This window comes from Heterodontus francisci, chromosome 3 (genome assembly GCF_036365525.1).
Source record: "Heterodontus francisci isolate sHetFra1 chromosome 3, sHetFra1.hap1, whole genome shotgun sequence".
In the NCBI taxonomy this organism is placed as follows: Eukaryota; Metazoa; Chordata; class Chondrichthyes; order Heterodontiformes; family Heterodontidae; genus Heterodontus; species Heterodontus francisci.
Window position 1 is genome coordinate 81,732,629 of NC_090373.1, and position 18,722 is coordinate 81,751,350.

Genomic DNA, 18,722 nt, shown 5'->3' on the forward strand with positions numbered 1-18,722 from the left:
ATGTAAGCTGTGAGTAGGACACAAAGAGGCTGCAAGGAGATATAGACAGGTTAAGTGAGTGGGCAACAAGGTGGCAGATAGAGTAGAATGTGAGGTTATTCACTTCGGTAGTAAGAATAGAAAAGCCGAATATTTTTAAAAGGCATGAAACTATCAAATGTTGGTGTTCAGAGAGGCTTGGGTGTACTTGTACAAGGAACACAGAAAGTTAGCACGCAGGTACAGCAAGCAATTAGGAAGGCAAATGTTATGTTGTAAGGGGACAGGAGTACAAGAACAAGGAAGTCTTGCGACAATTGCTTAGGTTTTTGGGGAGACCAGACCTGGAGTACTGTGTACAGGTTTAATATCCATATCTAAGAAAGGATGTATTTGCCTTGGAGGTGGTACAACAAAGGTTCACTAGATTAGTTCCTGGGATGCATGGGTTGCCCTATGGTGAGAGACTGAGTTAATTGGGCCTATACTCTCTGGAGTTTAGAAGAATGAGAGGTGATCCCATTGAAACATACAACATTCTGAAGGCACTGGATAGGATAGACACTGAGAAGTTGTTTCCCGTGGATGGGGAATCTGAACATGGGGCACAGTCTCAGGATAAGGGGTTGATCATTTAGGACTGAGACGAAGAGAAATTTCTTCACTCAGAGGGATGTGAATCTTTGGAATTGTCTGCTCCAGAGGGTTGAGTATATTTAAGGCTATGAAAGACAGATTTTTGATTTCTCAGGGAATCAAGGGATATGGCGAGCGGGTGGGAAAGTGTTGAGGCAGAAGATCAGCCATGATTGTACTGAATGACAGAGCAGGCTCGCGGGGCAGTATAGTTTATTCCTGTTCCTATTGCTTATGCCCTTATGAGGATTTCACTTAGAGAACTGACCAGGAGAACTGAAATTGTCTGACTGACAAATAATGGAAAGGAAAAGGGCAAGGTGTCGGTCTGCCATTAGACAAAGTTATTTATATCAGTGCAAGGGCTAATTTTTCATTACTGATTAAGCAGCACAATTTTTTTTATTCGTTCATGGGATGCGAGCGTTGCTGGCAAGGCCAACATTTATTGCCCATCCATAATTGCCCTTACGATGGTGGTGGTCTGCCACCTTCTTGAATACGTGCAGTTCTTGTGATGTAGGTACATCCACAGCTGTTGGGGAAGGAGTCCCATCGACATTGGAGGAATGCCAATATAGTACCACGTCAGGATGGTGTGTAACTTGGAGAGGAACTTGCAGGTGGTGGTGTTCGTGTGCGTCTGTTGCCCTTGTTCTTCTAGGTGGTAGAGGTCATGGGTTTAGAAGGTGATGTAGAAGGAACATTGGCAAGTTGCTGCAGTGCATCTTATTAATGGTACACAGTGCTGCCACTGGGCACCAGTGGTGGAGGGAGTGAATGTTTAAAGCGGTGGATGGGGTGCCAATCAAACAGGCAACTTTGTCCTATATTTAACAGCTGTTGCCTCTGCTTCTTCCTCCTGGTACTACTTCCTCAGGATGGATGTATTGTGGCAGTTTCTAGAATATTTGGCATTTACATACAAAATCTTACATTGTTGATCAAGTATCACCTGAAGAACAAGGGAATGGAATTCCTTGCAATTAAAAGGTTCCAGTAGTTGTGAGATGGAACCAGTATTGCAATTTGGTTGCTGTCCGAGGGTTTGCATCCAAGGCCAGCCAACAGTTACATAATAAAAAAGATGATGGCTGGGATTTTGTGAGGCTCTCTGAGGCGGGGTCAGAGCTGACGGGGCATGGAGTATCATAACGGGAGGCAGGGGAGGGGCGCGGGGTGTCAGAGGGACCATCGCCTCCCTGTCGGCAAGCGATTTTCCTGAGACCGATGATGGCCTTCCCGCCCACAGGCCAATTGAGGTCATTAAGTGGCCTATTAATGGCCAATTAAGGGCCTCTTCTTGCTGCCGCTGGGATCTTACCAGCGGTGGGGGGTGCCTCCGCTGCGCGGGAAGGACACCTTGTAATATGAGGCGTCCTGCCTGTGGGCTTTGGAGAGGCCAGTCCCTCCTCCATGGGCAACCTGTGGCCCACAGAGAACCCCCTACTGGGAATCAGTTTACCTCCAGGTCCTCCCCTCCCCCTGGACTACACAACCACCCCCACTGCACTCCCCCCACCCCCCAACCACAGCCCCCACCCCGCTTGACCAGGGCCTTCTGGACTGGCCCTGGCGACCCCACCTCACTCACCTTGGGTCTGGGGTTCCAGTACTGGGCCTGGCTCCGAGGCATCTGCAGTACCGGCAGTGGCCACCGCACCTGGTGGCACTGCCAACACTGCTGAGCTGCCGGCTCTGTGATTGGCTGGCAGCTCTTGGGGGTGGGATCCCCTGGGTTGTTGATCCCAGCTCCTGAAACTTGGATTTAAAAAGATGGGAGGATTGCTCTGGGGGAGGGGCACAAAAGGGCTTTCCCCTGCCCTTTTGGCCAGTGCCGGGAGACCTGCCTCCTGCACAAAGTCCAGCCCGATGTCTTTCCTGGGCTGACACTCCAAAGGCTGACATTCCAAAGGCTATGAATTTGTATATCCTGCTTAAAAGAGAAGGAAATTGATACATACAGTAATGGGTTTCAAATTGAGTAATGTTTCTGAAGTCAGAGGTTGCAGCCTGAAAGGACCCCATCACAAAGAAATTGAGGATTGTTGTGATTGTCACCTAGATGGTGAGTGCATTGAGTGTTTAAAAAAAGGTTTTGAAGTCTGGTTGCAACAAGACATAGGCCACGTTATTGAACTGTAGTGTTATTAAGCAGACCCCCTTGGACATGTCCTCCAAGAAGCAGCGCAGTCTGTAAACTCAGATGGAAGCCTTCTTCCTAGTGGTTGCAGCATCATCTTGTGTGCTTCTCTCATTTTCTCTACATTTGGGTCCTGTTCTACCTCCATAATCAGGTCATATATAGGAATACCTGAGGGAACCCCACAGTAAGGGCACAATGAAGGAAAGTTGGAAAAAAATCCTACCTAAAATCATTGAAAGGTAGCAAATAAACACTCATTAGCAGCACAGGACCAAGATGAAAAATCAAAATGCCATGATAGTCATTACGTTGAGCAACTCTTTGCAGTTCCAGTCTGATTTATATAGGGATGAGTCCAGTCAGGGGCAGCTCTGGTGGAGTGATGTAATCCATCAGAAATTCTATTATCCCATTGTTATCCTGCTATTTACATAAAATTGCCACTGATGTTCAGGGAAATTTAAGTAGGACCTCCTTGGTCTGTAAATACTAGTGAGCACTGGGATCGCAGTCCTTAGGATTTTCCAAGCCATCTTGTCTTCATTTTATAGGGTGCAGTTTTTGGATTATTAGAGATTCAGCCTGCCCTTACGGAAACTGTCTTTTTACCATAAGCACAAGACAGAAGTATTAGAGGAAAGCCCGAGCTATAATAGAACGTTGTCAACTTAAATGATTAACCTTTCAGTTTTCAATTAATGGTGGACCTGCTGCCTGTTGATAATATTTTCAGATTTAATAATGGTAGCCTAGAAATTATTGTTTGCAATATTAGCATATGAATGCTGAACACGTCAGAGATTCCTCTGTCTGGTATGTTAATGTAGATATATTAAAAGGCTGCTACGAAACCAGCAAAAAAATATCATATGGATTCAGCATCTGTACATTAATATTACATAAAATCAATTATCAGCTAATATGCTTCTAAAGGTAGGAGCTGTTATATTACAAGCCAACAGGGACAAAGGTTATGCTTCATTCCACTTTTCTTTGATTTTCCCAGTTATTCCATCTCTGTCGCATTTTTTCTGATGACTCCACTTTCATTACCAAAGCTTCGGAAATGTATTTTTTTTTGTCAGTTGAAATTGCCTGTGTCTGTTCCATTTCCTGGGCCACTCAGCTTAGCCCTTCCCCCCTTTTTTCACTTTCTACCCCACAGCCTCCACATTTGCCAGATGCTCTCTTGCCATTTCCACCAACTACAAGACAATGGCACTATTAAGCATGTTTTCTTCTCTCCTCGAGTCTCTGCTTTGCAGACGTGCTGTACCCTCCACAATGAATTAGTTCATTTTTCTATCATGCCCACTGCTCTTCCCAAGCAACTATAGCAAATGCAACACATGTCCATTTACTTCCTCCCATATGAGACAGCAAGTTACCTGCATTATGCAGTGGGGCAAACAATTTCATCACTTTTCCTAATGATCAACAGCAGCAAAGTGAGAAGGTAATATGATTCCGAGAGTTGTCTGCAGAATTATTGATTGTTGGCCCTTTGCATGTAATGCTATGCACTACATAAATTGTAAAGAAGTTTGCTCTTTCAATGTCCAACTGGAATGTGACCTTAAGGGCAGAATAAGGCAGGTGAATGCATAATTCCTGGGAATTCCCATTCAGCCATTTTAAAGCAATTTTCTGTGTCATATTTATTGGAAGAACAAAGAGTAGAAGGATGGTTTCTGGGAGACAATGGTACCGTCTGCAACCATTTCTCATAAGACCCTTGTGGGCACAGGCATCACACTGTTACAATTAATCTTATTCTACTGCCAGAACAATTATCCAACATACCATTCTAATTCTGAATAAGCACTTCATATGCCTTGAATGACGGGGAGATAGCTTAGAGTACAACTCACCCAGCTTTTCAGGAAAAATTGTCACCTCCTATGTGCCATTACCCTACAAAAGTCCTCAGTATGAAGTTGAGTTACAGGATGGCAAAGCTGTGACAGAGCAAATGAGTTTAAGCTGCCAATGAGAAATTAGCTGTAGAACAAACAGTACAAAGAAGACTGCTGCATCAGGCACTAATTCCAGGTGCTTTACTTTTCAGCAGTTTCATTTAGTTAATATGTATATTGCCCATTCCACTAGTTCAACTATGTAAATGCCTCCAAATTGCAGTTTAGAACGAAGCAATGTTTCTTCTGTTCAAAAAGTCAAACTCCTAAATTAACTTCAACAGCACAGAAACAGAAATTTCCAGGTTACCACAATGATGCTTATTCTTCCAGGCTATCTTCTCCTTTAAGTGTAACTCTCAGTTGTAATTTCTCATCCCAACATTTTTGTGGCAACACTGTCATTTAAAGAAAGGAAAAATTTCTACATGCAGATACCAATTAAGTTGGAGTTTGTCCCATTATATGTTCAACCTTACCTTCTGGTGGTTCCAAACCCTTTGGCCCCAAGGGCAGAAATCCTTCCAAAGCCCATTCGATCATTTGCTTGGTTTGGGCTTCCACACTTTTAGCAGTGTCTAACTCATCATTCCCAGATTGTGGTGGAAACAGTTTTCCTGCTCTGTTGCTTGCCACCTAGTTCAAATTTGTAAATTGAAGAGTCAGGGTAATCTTTTGGTACTTTGGTATTTGAAGGTGCAGCTTACATCTCTGATTGTAGAAGTCTCAGGCAACAACACGCATTGGGTTGCAACTGTATGAGGTTATTTGTATAAAGTTAGTATAAGTCACAATGCCAAATTATTTGTAAAACTCAGTTTCATACAGTTTTATCAAATGATGTATAAATTATTCGGTCTACTCATATTATCATAACTGACAAGGCATCAACAGGTGTAATAATGGGCAAGACACAAATGCAGGATTAGTTTTCTTAATTAGTGTTTGTGGTGTACCTGATAGAATTCAGGTTCAAGTCCAGGCCCATGATACCTGTATCATGAGTTTTCCAAATCAAAATGGGAGGAAATTATGAAAAATCATATGAAAGGTAAGTCAACATGTATTATTTTTGTATGCCTCTTGGAGTGGATGCTTAATTAAGTCACCTTAGGTCATTCTCAAGATTACAAAGAAAACCATTTCAAATTCCCACTCCTTTCTGTTAAAACAAAGACACCTTCCTATAGTTTTTCACTGAAAAATTATCTTTATTACAAATGGAATAAGATTATAAACTTTAGGTCGAAACTGAGAGTTCATCAATATAAAAGAGAATTCATAATGTTTTTGTGATTGAGAATAGACTGCATAAATGCACAGTGATATGAATTTCAATTATTACATTGACGACATATAGTCCTCTTAACTTTTTATGGAGATTTTTTTTTCCCATTCATGCTCTGCAAAGAAAGATGTTGAGGGAAATTCTGACATCCAGTCTTGAGCACTGCCATACATCTGTAAGTATGGTGGTTTCCTGGAATTTTCAGTCACCCAATACACATGTGTACATTGCAGTGGTCTAATCCCGCTTGACTAACATTGTCCTGTGCACAAAAAAAAAGGACAAATCCAACCCAGCCAATTACCATTCTATCAGTCCACTCTCAATCATCAGCAAAGTGATGGAAGGGGTCGTCGACAGTGCTATCAAGTGACACTTGCTCAGCAATAACCTGCTCACTGACGCTTAGTTTAGGTTCCACCAGCGCCACTCAGCTCCTGACCTCATTACAGCCTTGGTCCAAACATGGACAAAAGAGCTGAACCCCAGACTTGATATCAAGGCAGCAGTTGACCGAGTATGGCATCAAGAAACGCCAGAAAAATTGGAGTCAATGGAAATTAGGGGGAAAACTCTACGCTGGTTGGAGTCATACTGAGCACAAAGGAAGATGGTTGTGGTTGTTGGAGGTCAATCATCTCAGTCCCAGAACATCACTGCAGGAGTTCCTCAGGGTAGTGTCATAGGCCTAACCATCTTCAGCTGCTTCATCAATGACATTCCCTCCATGATAAGGTCAGAAGTGGGAATGCTCGCTGATGATTGCACAATGTTCAGCACCATTCGCAATTCCGCAGACACGAAAGCAGGCCATGTCCATATGCAGCAAGATCTGGACAATGTCCAGGCTTGGACTGATAAGTGGCAAGTAACATTTGCACATGTGGCAGGAAATGACCATCTCAAACAAGAGAGAATCTAATCATCTCCCCTTGATGTTGAATAGCATTACCATCACTGAATCCCCACTATCAACATCCTAGGGTCTACCATTGACCAGAAACTGAACTGGACTAGCCACATAAATACTACGGCTACAAGAGCAGGTCAGAGGCTAGGAATCCTGTGGCGAGCAACTCACCTCCTGTATGCCCAATGCCTGTCTATCACCTACAAGGCACAAGTCAGGAGTGTGATGGAATATTCTCCACTTGCCTGGATGGGTGCAGCTCCAACAACATTCAAGAAGCTCGACACCATCCATGGCAAAGCAGCCCGCTTGACTGGCAGCCCCCCCATCCACCAGGTTCAACATTAACCCCCTTCACCACCGATGCACAGTGTGTACCATCTACAAGATGCACTGCAGCACATCGCCAAGGCTCCTTCGACAGCACCTTCCAAACCCACGACCACTACCACCTAGAAGGACAAGGGCAGCAGATTCACGGGAACACCACCACCTGCAAGATCCCCTCGAAGCCACATGTCACCCTGACTGAATCTACATCGGCGTTCCTTCACATGTCACTGGGTCAAAATCCTGTAGCTCTCTTCCTAACAGCACAGTTGATGTACCTACACCCCAAGGACTACAGCAGTTCAAGAAGACAGCTCACCACCACCTTCTCAAGGGCAATTAGGGATGGGCAATAAATGCTGGCCCAATCAGCAACACCCTCATCCCAGGAATGAATGAATAAAAAAAAAGATGCATGGGAATACCACTATCTGCAAGTTCTGCTCCAAGTCACACACCATCCTGACTTGGAACTATATCACTGTTCCTTCACTGTCTCTGTGTCAAAATGCCTGGAACTTCCTTCCTAACAGCACTGTGGGTGTACCTACCCCACATGGACTGCGGCAGTTCAAGAACGTGGTTCACCACCATCTTCTCAAGGGCAATTAGGGATGGGTGATAAATGCTGGCCTGGCCAGTGACGCCCGCATATCAGGAAAGAATTTTTAAAAACTAATTTAGCTCTCATGAGTGCCTGTCTTTTGATTTGATAAGACATTGGCCGGAATTTTACGGCCCGCCAATGAGTGGGCTGGTGGTGGTGGGGGGGGCGTAAAATTGAGTGGGAGTCCGGGTTTTGGGGGGAGGGTGCCGTTCACAACCCTCTCCGCCTCGGCTCCAATTTTATGCAGGGCGGCAGTGGCAACAAACTGCCCGCCTGCCCCAGGCCAATCAAGCCCCTTAAGTGGCCAATTAACTGCCACTTAAGGGCCTTCTCCTACCGCCACGGCTATGTTACCCTCGGTGGCCAGATGGCAAAGGCCCCCAAGAACGTCGTCTGGTATAACCAGGCGGCTTTCTTGCAGGCTGAGGGGGGGTCCTCCTGATTGGACACCCTGTGCCACCAACGTACAACACTACCCTCCACCCCCCCAACCGACCCCCTCTTGCCTCACCGGGGCCCGGCCAATTGTCCCCGACAAGGCCCCAAAAACATACCTCAGTTCTGGGGCTGTCCTTGCTCTTGCCTTTGATGGCTTGGTGTAGTCGCAGCAGTGGCCACCACTCCTGGTGGCACTGCTGGGACTAAGAGCTGCCAGCCTACTGACTAACCGGCAGCTCCATTAGGTGGGACTTCCTGCCTCAAGGGGGTGGATGTCCCACCCAACACCAATTAAGGGCCTGGGGAGTGAAAAATCCCTGCCTGGTTCCCCAGGCCTGGCGGAGACACACTCAACACCGACTTTTCGGCCAGTGGCCGGGTCATCCTGCCCAACGTAAAATTTGAGCCATTATTCTTTACACAGAGCTGAAACAAAATACAACTAATGTTATCATCTAAATGTGATGATTGAATGCCCTCATGTATTTTACACCAGCGTTTCCCCTTGGTGACAGTGCACAGGGTAGATTTTCCTGAGTCTGTGTCCAGGTCCACTGGATCACTTGCAAATATTGGAAAATTAAGTGGGTCAGAGTGCCTGTCTGTAAAGCAGTCTTCCCAACTTTGCTCCATTTAAATCACTGGAAGAAAATCAAGTGCGTTTCTTCACGGACATGCACTCTGGCCCACCCTGTTAAGCTGATATTTGCTGCACTCAAGCATTCCAGTGTGCCTGGACACAGAACCAGGAAATTCTCCCCTTATGAAATATGTGTTCTAGAACTAACTTATTGCTTATTCTAGGTATTTTTCCAGTGGCAGGAGTAATTAAGGTAGCTGTGTCCTTGGTCTCAGAGGTAACCTCTTGGGTTTGAGGTTGCTTGTGCCTCTTTATATTGGTTTAGGAGATGGCAAAGAACTTATTCTGCCAAGTCCATTCCTGCTGTGATTAGATGGTCCTGCCTACTTTCCAGCATGTCCATTGTAATGTAAAGGAGATGGCTGGAGATGGCATTAGCCAAGGAGATAGCACCCACATCCATGCCAACTCAAGCTATAGCCCTGCTGCTCGATACTCCCTCAGCATTTCTAGTGACTTGTGTGAGAGCAGACATCTGGTCAACAATGAGTGCAGTGAAAATCAATGCACTATTGTACTCTCCATTTGATCCTCCAGTGTCTTGGAGCTTGAGAAGAGAGATTGAAGCCCAAGAGCTCCATACCAGCAGTCTGAGTATTCACAAGGAATACTTCTGTGAAAAGGACTTCTGAAGGCTTGACTGCAGCTTACCAGGGAGTTACCCTGTGCTTCATGCTGCATTACAGTTCAATTACGTGGTCATGCATAAATGCTTGATGTAGGCAGTAGACTCTTCCAGACTCACAACCAAACGCTGTAGGGTGTTTGACATATTCTTAAATACTGTACCAAATATTGTTGATAGGATCATTCTTTTGAATATATGACCTATGGGGACCAAATTGCAGCTGTACAGCTGAGGAAAGACAGGAGCTGGTCTTCTGACTATCAGGTTCCAGCCCCTCCACTGCTGCTATGTGCTTCTGCTCACTCGTGCTCTGTGATTTGTCCAGTGCACCCTTTTGCCCCATTCCTTCTGCTTTGTTGTAATGTGTTGTTATTTATGACCTGCAATCATGTGACATTTTCTGCTCCCTGCATTCAATAAACTCCATGTTGCAAGCCTAATCCAATTTGCTGTGGATAGATAATAAGGCTGATTCTAGAAAATCCAGCCGGATGGGCGATTCATGAGGACACTCTGGTCTTCCTGCTTCAGTGCTGGAACTGAAATACATTTCTTAATGCTTCAGGTAAACATCAAAATGGACAAAGAGTTACTTGTACTGAGATCAACTCAATCAAAATGAACACATTGAAGTTGGTGTCATATCTTAATAATGAACAGGCATTTAAAGAACAGATTAATGAAGGAATCTCATACCTGTAAGACTTCAAAAATTGCTTTCCTATACATAGGCTGTTTGCTATAGGTTGGCTGGTGAAAGGCAGTAGAAAAAGAACTCAAAGGCATCAGCTTTTCTACACAGACCTGTCAAACCAGAGAAGACTGAACTCAGTGGTAATCATTGAGAGAAGTACTTATGACTTTTCATTCATATACCTCAAGACCAATGTATCCGAGACAAAGTGGAAAAGTAGAAAGAAAGAAGAAAGGAAATAATGACACATATTTACATGGGACTTTGCCATGTCTCTGAGAAACACCCCAAAGCACTTTACATACAGTGAATTATTCTAAAATGCACAGAGTGTTGTTACGTAAGCAAATGCAGCAGCCATTTTGTCCACAGTAAAATCCTACATACAACAATGAGATGAATGGCCAATTATTCTGTTTTTAGTGTTGTTGGTTGATGGAGGAATGTTATCGAGAGCACTGGAGAAGTCCTTCACACACCTCAGGAACAGAGGGATTTGAAGCACTTTGTTCACAACCCTCAAAAGGCGAAGCATTTGAGAAGTCTAATTTCCACACCTCAACAGCAGAAAGACCTGCAATGTTTCATTTGCACACTTCAAGTAGAGGAGCACTTGAATTATTTAGTCCATAAACATGAAGAACAAAAGAACTGAAAACAGTGTTCCATATCATGAACAGATTTTTTTTTCTGTTTACTTTCTCCTTATTTACCCGGTGTATTTTGGGTGATTTGCCTGAGTACTTCTGTATAAATGAATTAGAGAACAACTAGAAAAGTATGAAAACAGAATAATAAGTCTTAGATTCTCCTGCATCCAATAGTCTGTACATCTTTGTTATGTTCTCTTATCGGCTTGCAGCACAAAAGGGTTCATCCAATAAGTTACAGGTGTATCTTTTCTTACTGTTTCCCTTCTTTGCTCCAGCTTTCTTACTCTTTTTTTCCATCAGCTGTTTCCTTTTGATTGTATTCTGTCTCCTCTTCCCTAAATTTCAGTTTCCCTTTACTTATCTAATGTTTCTCCCTCTGCCTATTCTTTATCTTTCCCCTTTTATTTCCCCCGTATCTCCCTTTGCATGGTTTTCCTATTTTTCTCTATTTCTCCTGTTTCTATTTTTATCCCCTGTTTGTCCAGCTCTTCTTTCAGTTTCCCCCACTCACAGTGCAGGCGACCACCATATTTTATTTATACTGTACTTTCCTGTAAATAACCAGGAGTCAGCTGGCGCAGATACCAAGACATTAAATTTGTAACCATAGTCTCCTATATGGTCGGTAAGACTTTTCTTTGGAAAGTGTGAAATCCCATCATTTCCACACCAACTTCCTTTGGTCTTCTTGGACCATGTATTATCTGTTGCAAATAGGCAAGTGGGTGACCGGTTCTCATTTCACTGCTGATTCTGCTCTGAGCTGATTTTCAAGAGGCTCATGTGAAGGAATTACTGTCTAATTGATCTTCCCTCCCTCAGGGCCGATACCTGATCTCACATAATGACATTGCTAAGATTTAGAACTCATTAGCATTAGTGGCTTGGACTTATATTTCCATATTGCCATTCTGTAGCACTGCATGTTGATGCTTCAATGTGCTTTGCTACCATACTGCTTCATTCCATGATGCAGGTGCTTTGAGGTAATATGTTACTACATAGGGATTTTTTTAGGATTATCATTGCCACCACTTTGGAGACACCAACTCACACTTTGAGGACTGCAGTGCTAGCTTCCAACAAAGCATTATCAAATGAACAGGAGAAAAGTAGTGATACATAATGATTTTTTAATCATAGTGTTTGAAAATAAGCTGACTTTGAAGGGGTAACAAAGGTTTTATTTTTAAAAAGAGCCTAGATTACAAGGAATGTTCATTGAGGTCAAATATTTCTATTCTCCCAACCACAATAAGAAAGTATATGCAAGTTTTTTTGAAAGCCAAGATATTAGACTTACAACAGAAAATTTGCCATCTCCAAACCACATCACCCATCGTGTTCCTTCAGCTGCCCGACTTCGGCCAGTCATCCACCAGGACACGATACGACCAGGCCACCAGGAGAATCCCCTCAATTTCCCCCAGACGAGCTCACCAATGCCAAATCCACGTCCATCCTGAAAGTTCAGATGGAAAATGTTAATGAAGGAATTTGATATTTCATTGCAAAAATACAAGAGGTGCGAGGATTGAGTCGTGGCATCAAAGAGCCTTTGATCATTGCTTAACCGTGAAAGAATATTCTAACAATTCAGTATTTTGGAAGTTTTATACTCATTGATTAGTTTTAATTGACAGAAAACCTATGGGGCTGAATGAGGTTCATGGCTGAATTCTCCAAATGTACTCCTGGCAGGTGAAATTGTACTGGGTCAGGTACAGAAAAACTGGACAAATACTCGTTATGCACCAATCTCTATTTCTCTGGTTCTGGTTCCAGCCAGGTACTACTGCAACCATTTTTCTGAATCGTTCACTTTCAAATATTACAGAACCTTAGAAATTACAGCACTTATGAGGTCATTCGACTCATCAAAACTGTGCAAGTGATAGCTTTTCAAATGGACTCATCTATTCTAATCCCAATTCCCTGCCCTTTTGTCAAAATAGGCAAGCTTTTAGGCACTATTACAGTGGCAGCTGACAGATTTTCCTCCTCTTCTTCGAGGTGGTGGGCCTTGGCAGGGGAGTGCACTGGGGGGCATCTTTTTTTTAATCCTTTCATGGGATGTGGGCGTCACTGGCAAGGCTAGCATTTATTGCCCATCCCTAATTGCCCCTAACACCTGAGTGGCTTGCTAGGCCATTTCAGAGGGCAGTTAAAAGGCAACCACATTACTGTGGGTCTGGAGTCATATGCAGGCCAGACCAGGTAAGGACAGCAGATGTCCTTCCCGAAAGGACATTAGTGAACCAGATGGGTTTTTACAACAATCAATGATTGTTTCATGGCACCATTATTGAGACTGCTTTTTTTAAAATTCCAGATTGTTTTATTGATTGCCCTGTTGGGATTTGAAGCTGTGTCCCCAGGGCACTCCTATTGAAATGCCCTGAATCCACAACAACACGAACAACGACTTGTATTTATATAGCACCTTTAACATAAGCTGCTCCACAGGAGTGTTATCAAACAAAATTTTATACTGAGCCACATAAGGAGATAGTAGGGCAGATAACCAAAAGCTTGGTCAAAAAGGTAGGTTTTAAGGGGTGTCTTACAGAAGTAGAGAGGTGGAGAGGTTTAGGGAGGAAATTCCAGAATTTAGGGCCTAGGCAGCTGAAGGCACGGCCACCAATATTGGAGCAATTAAAATTGGGGATGCTCAAGAGGCCAGAATTGGAGGAGTGCAGATATCTCAGAGGGTGTAGGGCTGGAGGAGTTTACAGAGATAGGAAGGGGTGAGGCCATGGAGAGATTTGAAAACAAGGATGAGAATTTTAAAATCTAGGCGTTACTTGACCGGGAGTCAATGTAGGTCAGCGAGCACAGGGGTGATGGGTGCATGGGATTTGGTGTGAGTGAGGACACAGAAGGATAGAACGTGGGAAGAGTGTGTTGGAATAGACAAGTCTAGAGGTAACAAAGGCATGGATGATGGTTTCAGCAGCAGAAAGGCTGAGGCAGGGTTGGAGTTGGGCAATGTTACGGAGGTAGAAATAGGCGGTTTTAATTATGGCGCTGATATGTGGTCATGAGCTCCTATTGGGATCAAATATGACACCAAAGTTGTGAACAGCCTGCTTCCACTAGACAGTTACCGGGAGACCAAGGAATACAGGTGGGTTCAGGTCACATTAGGTGGAGTGTATTAGACTTGAGTAGTGTCAAAGCCCTGGGGGAGGGAAGTGCGGGAGGGTGATGAATATTATCCTACTGATATAGCCTTTATAAAACTTTAAAACAAATTTTAAATATGTCAGACTTGGTTAAAACTGGAGGGGTGGGGGTGGGGGTAATGTCATGCTGAAATAAGTGAAAGGAAATTCATTGTGGATGCTGTGGACAAATGATGTCAATTCTCCTAACATAGACTGGGATAGTAATAGAGTAAAGGGAAGAGAGGGGCAAGAGATTCTGAAGTGTGGTCAGGAGAATTTTCTTGAGCAGCACATTTCTGGCCCAACGAAGGAAGATCTGGGGCATGAAGTGGGTCAAGTGGATCAAGTGTCAGTAGGGGAACATTTAGGGAACAGTGATCATGGTATTATAAGGTTCAGATTAGCTATGGAAAATGGCAAGAAGCAATCCATAGAAAAAATAATTAATTGGAGAAGGGCCAATTTCAATGGGTTGAGAAAGGTTCTGTCCTGGGTAAATTGGAATCCAAGATCGGCAGGCAAAACAGCAATTGAACAACGGTCTGCCTTTGAGGAGATGCTGCAGATGTAGTTGAGGTGCATTCCCATGAGGGGAATGGTAGGACAAAAAAAGCCAGAGCTCCCAGGATGATGAGAGAGATGGAGAGTAAGATGCAGCAGACAAATGGGGTGTACGACAGATGTCAGGTTAATAACACAAGTGAAAACCAGGCCAAGTAAAGAAAGTTCAGAAGGGAAGTAAAAATGGAAATCAGAGAAGCAGACAAAGAGTATGAGAGGAGACTGACAGCTAACATAAAAGGGAATCCAAAAGTTTTCTGTAAACATATAAATAATACAAGAGGAGATGTGGGGTCGATTAGGGACCAAAAAGGGGATCTATGCATGGAGGCAGAGGGCATGACTGAGGTAATAAATGAACACTTGGTATCTATCTTTACCAAGGAAGATGCTGCAGAAGTCATAGTGAAAGAGGAGGTAGTTAACACACTGGGCTGGATTTTACCAAATCCTCGATGTCGGGCGCTGTGGCAGGGAGGGGGAGGGGGCAAAAGATGTGGCTGGCAGCCATCAGCCATGGAGGCTGACGCTGGGAAGGCCCATCCCAATCCTCCCAGCAGCAGAGAGGCTCCGTGGTGCCCACCCCCACCACCCCTCCACTGCTGGGCGACGGGACCTGGAGTTCAATATTTAAATCAATGGCATGCATAAATTTAAGTGAACTTACTTTCAATCTTCCAGGCCCGCCGCGATCCTCAGCACGGCGGCCGGCACTTCAGTGCCTTCAATTCCCCGTCTGGGGAAAGCCAGTGTGATACTGGTGGGGAGGGGGGAGGAGTTAAAATTTTCAGTGTGGGGTGGGGGGGGGGGGGGGGGGGGAGGGGAGTGCAGGATGGGGTCAAATAAACATAATGGGTGTAGGGGATGGTGGGAAGGGGTGAACTTTAAACTTTATGCAGTCTGCGGGGGTGGGGGAAGATCAGATTTAAAAGCTAAAGTGTTTTGGGGAGCAAAGGACAAATAGTTAATGTAACTGTTATTGGGGGATGGGAAAGGGGCATTAGAAATTTATTTAATACATTTTGTGGGGGTGTGTCTTTAAAAATTTAGATTGACCGGGAGGGCTGGCTGCCCTTTAAAAATGGCACCAGCGCCTGCGCACAGGCAGCTGACGCCATTTTCGGGGCGCACAGCCCACTCCCTCCATGAGTTTGGGGTGGGGGTGGGGTGGTGCAGACCACTCTGGCTATTTAAATGAGCTGCTGCACATGAGATCGCAGCAGCTCTTTGGCTTGTGGGCCCTTGCTGTCAAGATTGACGGCGGGCTCTTAAAATCAAGCCCACGTGATGGGCTAAAATTTGATAAAGAGGAGGTATTAGATTGTCTGTACTTAAAGTTGATAAGTCACCAGGACAGATGGGATGCATCTGACGATGCTAAGGGAAGTAAGCGTGAAAATTGCAGTGGTATCTTCCAATTCTCCTTAGATATGGGGGTGGTGCCAGATGACTGGAGGATTTCAGATGTGATTCTCTTGTTCAAAAAAGGATGTAAGGATAAACCCAGCAATTGCAGGCCAGTCAGTTTAACCTCAGTGGAGGTGGGGAGGGGAAGCTTTTAGTAATGATAAAACCTGGACAAGTGTTGGTTAATTATGGAAAGCCAACACAGCTTTGTTAATGAAAAATCATGTTTAACTAATTTTTTTTTGTACATTCATGGGATGTGGGCATTGCTGGCTAGGCCAGCATTTATTGCCCATCCCTAATTGCCCTTGAGAAGGTGGTGGTGAGATGCCTTCTTGAACTGCTGCAGTCCATTTGGGGTAGGTACACCCACAGTGCTGTTAGGAAGGGAGTTCCAGGATTTTGACCCAGCGACAGTGAAGGAACGGCAGTATAGTTCCAAGTCAGGATGGTGTGTGACTTGGAGGGGAACTCCAACTGATGTTCCCATGCATTTGCTGCCCTTGTCCTTCTAGTTGGTAGAGGTTGCGGGTTTGGAAGGTGCTGTCTAAGGAGCCTTGGTGCATTGCTGCAGTGCATCTTGTAGATGGTACACACTGCTGCCACTGTGTATCGGTGGTGGAAGGAGTGAATATTTGTAGATGGGGTGCCAATCAAGCGGGCTGCTTTATCCTGGATGGTGTAAAGCTTCTTGCGTGTTGTTGGAGCTGCACCCATCCAGGCAAGTGAACAGTATTCCATCACACTCCTGACTTGTGCCCTGTAGATGGTGGACGGGCTATGGGGAGTCAGGAAGTGAGTTACTTGCCGCAGGATTCCTAGCCTCTGACCTGCTCTTGTCGCCATGGTATTTATATGGCTACTCCAGTTCAGTTTCTGGTCAATGGTAGCCCCTAGGATGTTGATAGTGGGGGAATTCAGCGATGGTGATGCCATTGAATGTCAAGGGGAGATGGTTAGATTCTCTCTTGTTGGAGATGGTCATTGCCTGGCACTTGTGTGGCGCGAATGTCACTTGTCACTTATCAGCCCAAGCCTGGATATTGTCCAAGTCTTGCTGCAGTTCTACACGGACTGCTTCACGAATGGTGCTGAACATTTTGCAATCATCAGCGAACATCTCCAATCCTGACCTTATGATTGAAGGAAGGTCATTGATGAAGCAGCTGAAGATGGTTGGACCTAGGACACTACCCTGAGGAACTCCTGCAGTGATGTCCTGGAGATCAGATGATTGACCTCCAACAACCACAACCATCTTCCTGTGCACTAGGTATGATTCCAGCCAGCGGAGGGTTTTTAATCTAATTGAGTTTTTTGATAATGTATCAGAGACGGCTGATGAGGGTAATGAGATTGACATGGTGTGTTTGGATTCCAAAAGACATTTGTTAATGTGCTTTATAACAGGCTTATCAGCAAAGTTGAAGCCCATGGGGGGAAAAAGGGACAGTGGCAGCATGGATACATAGTTGACTGAGTGACACGAAACAGAGTAGTACTGAACGGCTGTTTTTCCGACTGGAGGACGGTATACAGTGGGGAATCCAAGAAGTTGGTACTAGAACCACTGCTTTTCTTGATCTATATTTTTTTTTTATTTGTTCATGGGATGTGGGCATCACTGGCTAGGCCAGCATTTATTGCCCATCCCTAATTTCCCTTGAACTGAGTGGCCATTTCAGAGGGCATTTTAAGAGTCAACCACATTGCTGTGGATGTGGAGTCACATGTCGGCCAGACCAGGTAAGGACAGCAGATTTCCTTGGACAGCAGATTTCCTTCCCTAAAGGATATTAGTGAACCAGATGGGTTTTTACAACAATCGACAATGGCTTCATGGTCACACTAGACTAGCTTTTAAATTCCAGATTTATTAATTGAATTCAAATTTCACCATCTGCCGTGGAGGGATTCGAACCCACGTACCCAGAGCATTAGCCTGGGCGTCTGGGCTACCAGTCCAGTGACATTACCACTATGCCACTGCCTCCCCAATGACTTGGAATTAGGTGTGCAGGGCACAATTTCAAAATTTGCAGATGACACAAAGCTTGGAATTGTGAGGAGAATTGTGATGGACTTCAAGAGGACATAAACAGGCTGGTGAAATGGGCATACATGTCGTAGATGCAATTTAACTTAGAGAAGTGTGAAGTACTACATTTTGGTAGGAAGAACGAGGAAAGGCAATATAAACTAAAGGATACAATTCTAAAAGGGGGGCAGAACAGAGTGACCTGGGGGTATATATGCACATGTCATTGAAGATGGCAGGACAGGTTGAGAAAGCAGTTAATTAGGCCTACGGGATCCTGGGCTATATAGATAGAGGCATAGAGTACAAAAGCAAGGAAGTTACAACACCAGTTAGGCCCCAATTGGAGTATTTTGTGCAATTCTGCACACCATACTTTAGGAAGAATGTGAAGCCTTGAGAGATGGTGCAGAAAAAAATTACAAGAATGGATTCAGGGATGAGGGACTGCAGTTACAAGGATAAATTGGGATTGCTCTCCTTAAAGAGAAGGTTGAGAGTTGATTTGATAGAGGTGTTCTATATAATTGGGGGTCTAAACAGAGTAGATAGAGAGAAACTGTTTCCATTGGCAGAAGAGTTGAGAACCAGAGGATACTGATTTTAAATGAATGGCAAAAGAGTTCAAGGTGACATGAAGGGAAATGTTTATGCAGCAAGTGGTTACGATCTGGAATGCATTGC

The 18,722-nt window shown here is 44.4% G+C and overlaps 1 protein-coding gene across 7 annotated transcripts in view; it reads right to left on the reverse strand.

Annotated features, from left to right (window-relative positions):
- dnmt3ab (DNA (cytosine-5-)-methyltransferase 3 alpha b) overlaps nucleotides 1-18,722 on the reverse strand; it is a 718,146-nt gene that overhangs the window by 190,800 nt on the left and 508,624 nt on the right. For all 7 annotated transcript variants that reach the window (XM_068023838.1, XM_068023830.1, XM_068023822.1 and 4 more), the window contains 3 exons: nucleotides 12,169-12,327; nucleotides 10,215-10,322; nucleotides 5,157-5,313 (listed from right to left, as the gene is read on the reverse strand). In XM_068023838.1, the coding sequence (XP_067879939.1) occupies nucleotides 5,157-5,313; nucleotides 10,215-10,322; nucleotides 12,169-12,327 (424 nt within the window). The remainder of the gene's footprint in view (nucleotides 1-5,156; nucleotides 5,314-10,214; nucleotides 10,323-12,168; nucleotides 12,328-18,722) is intronic.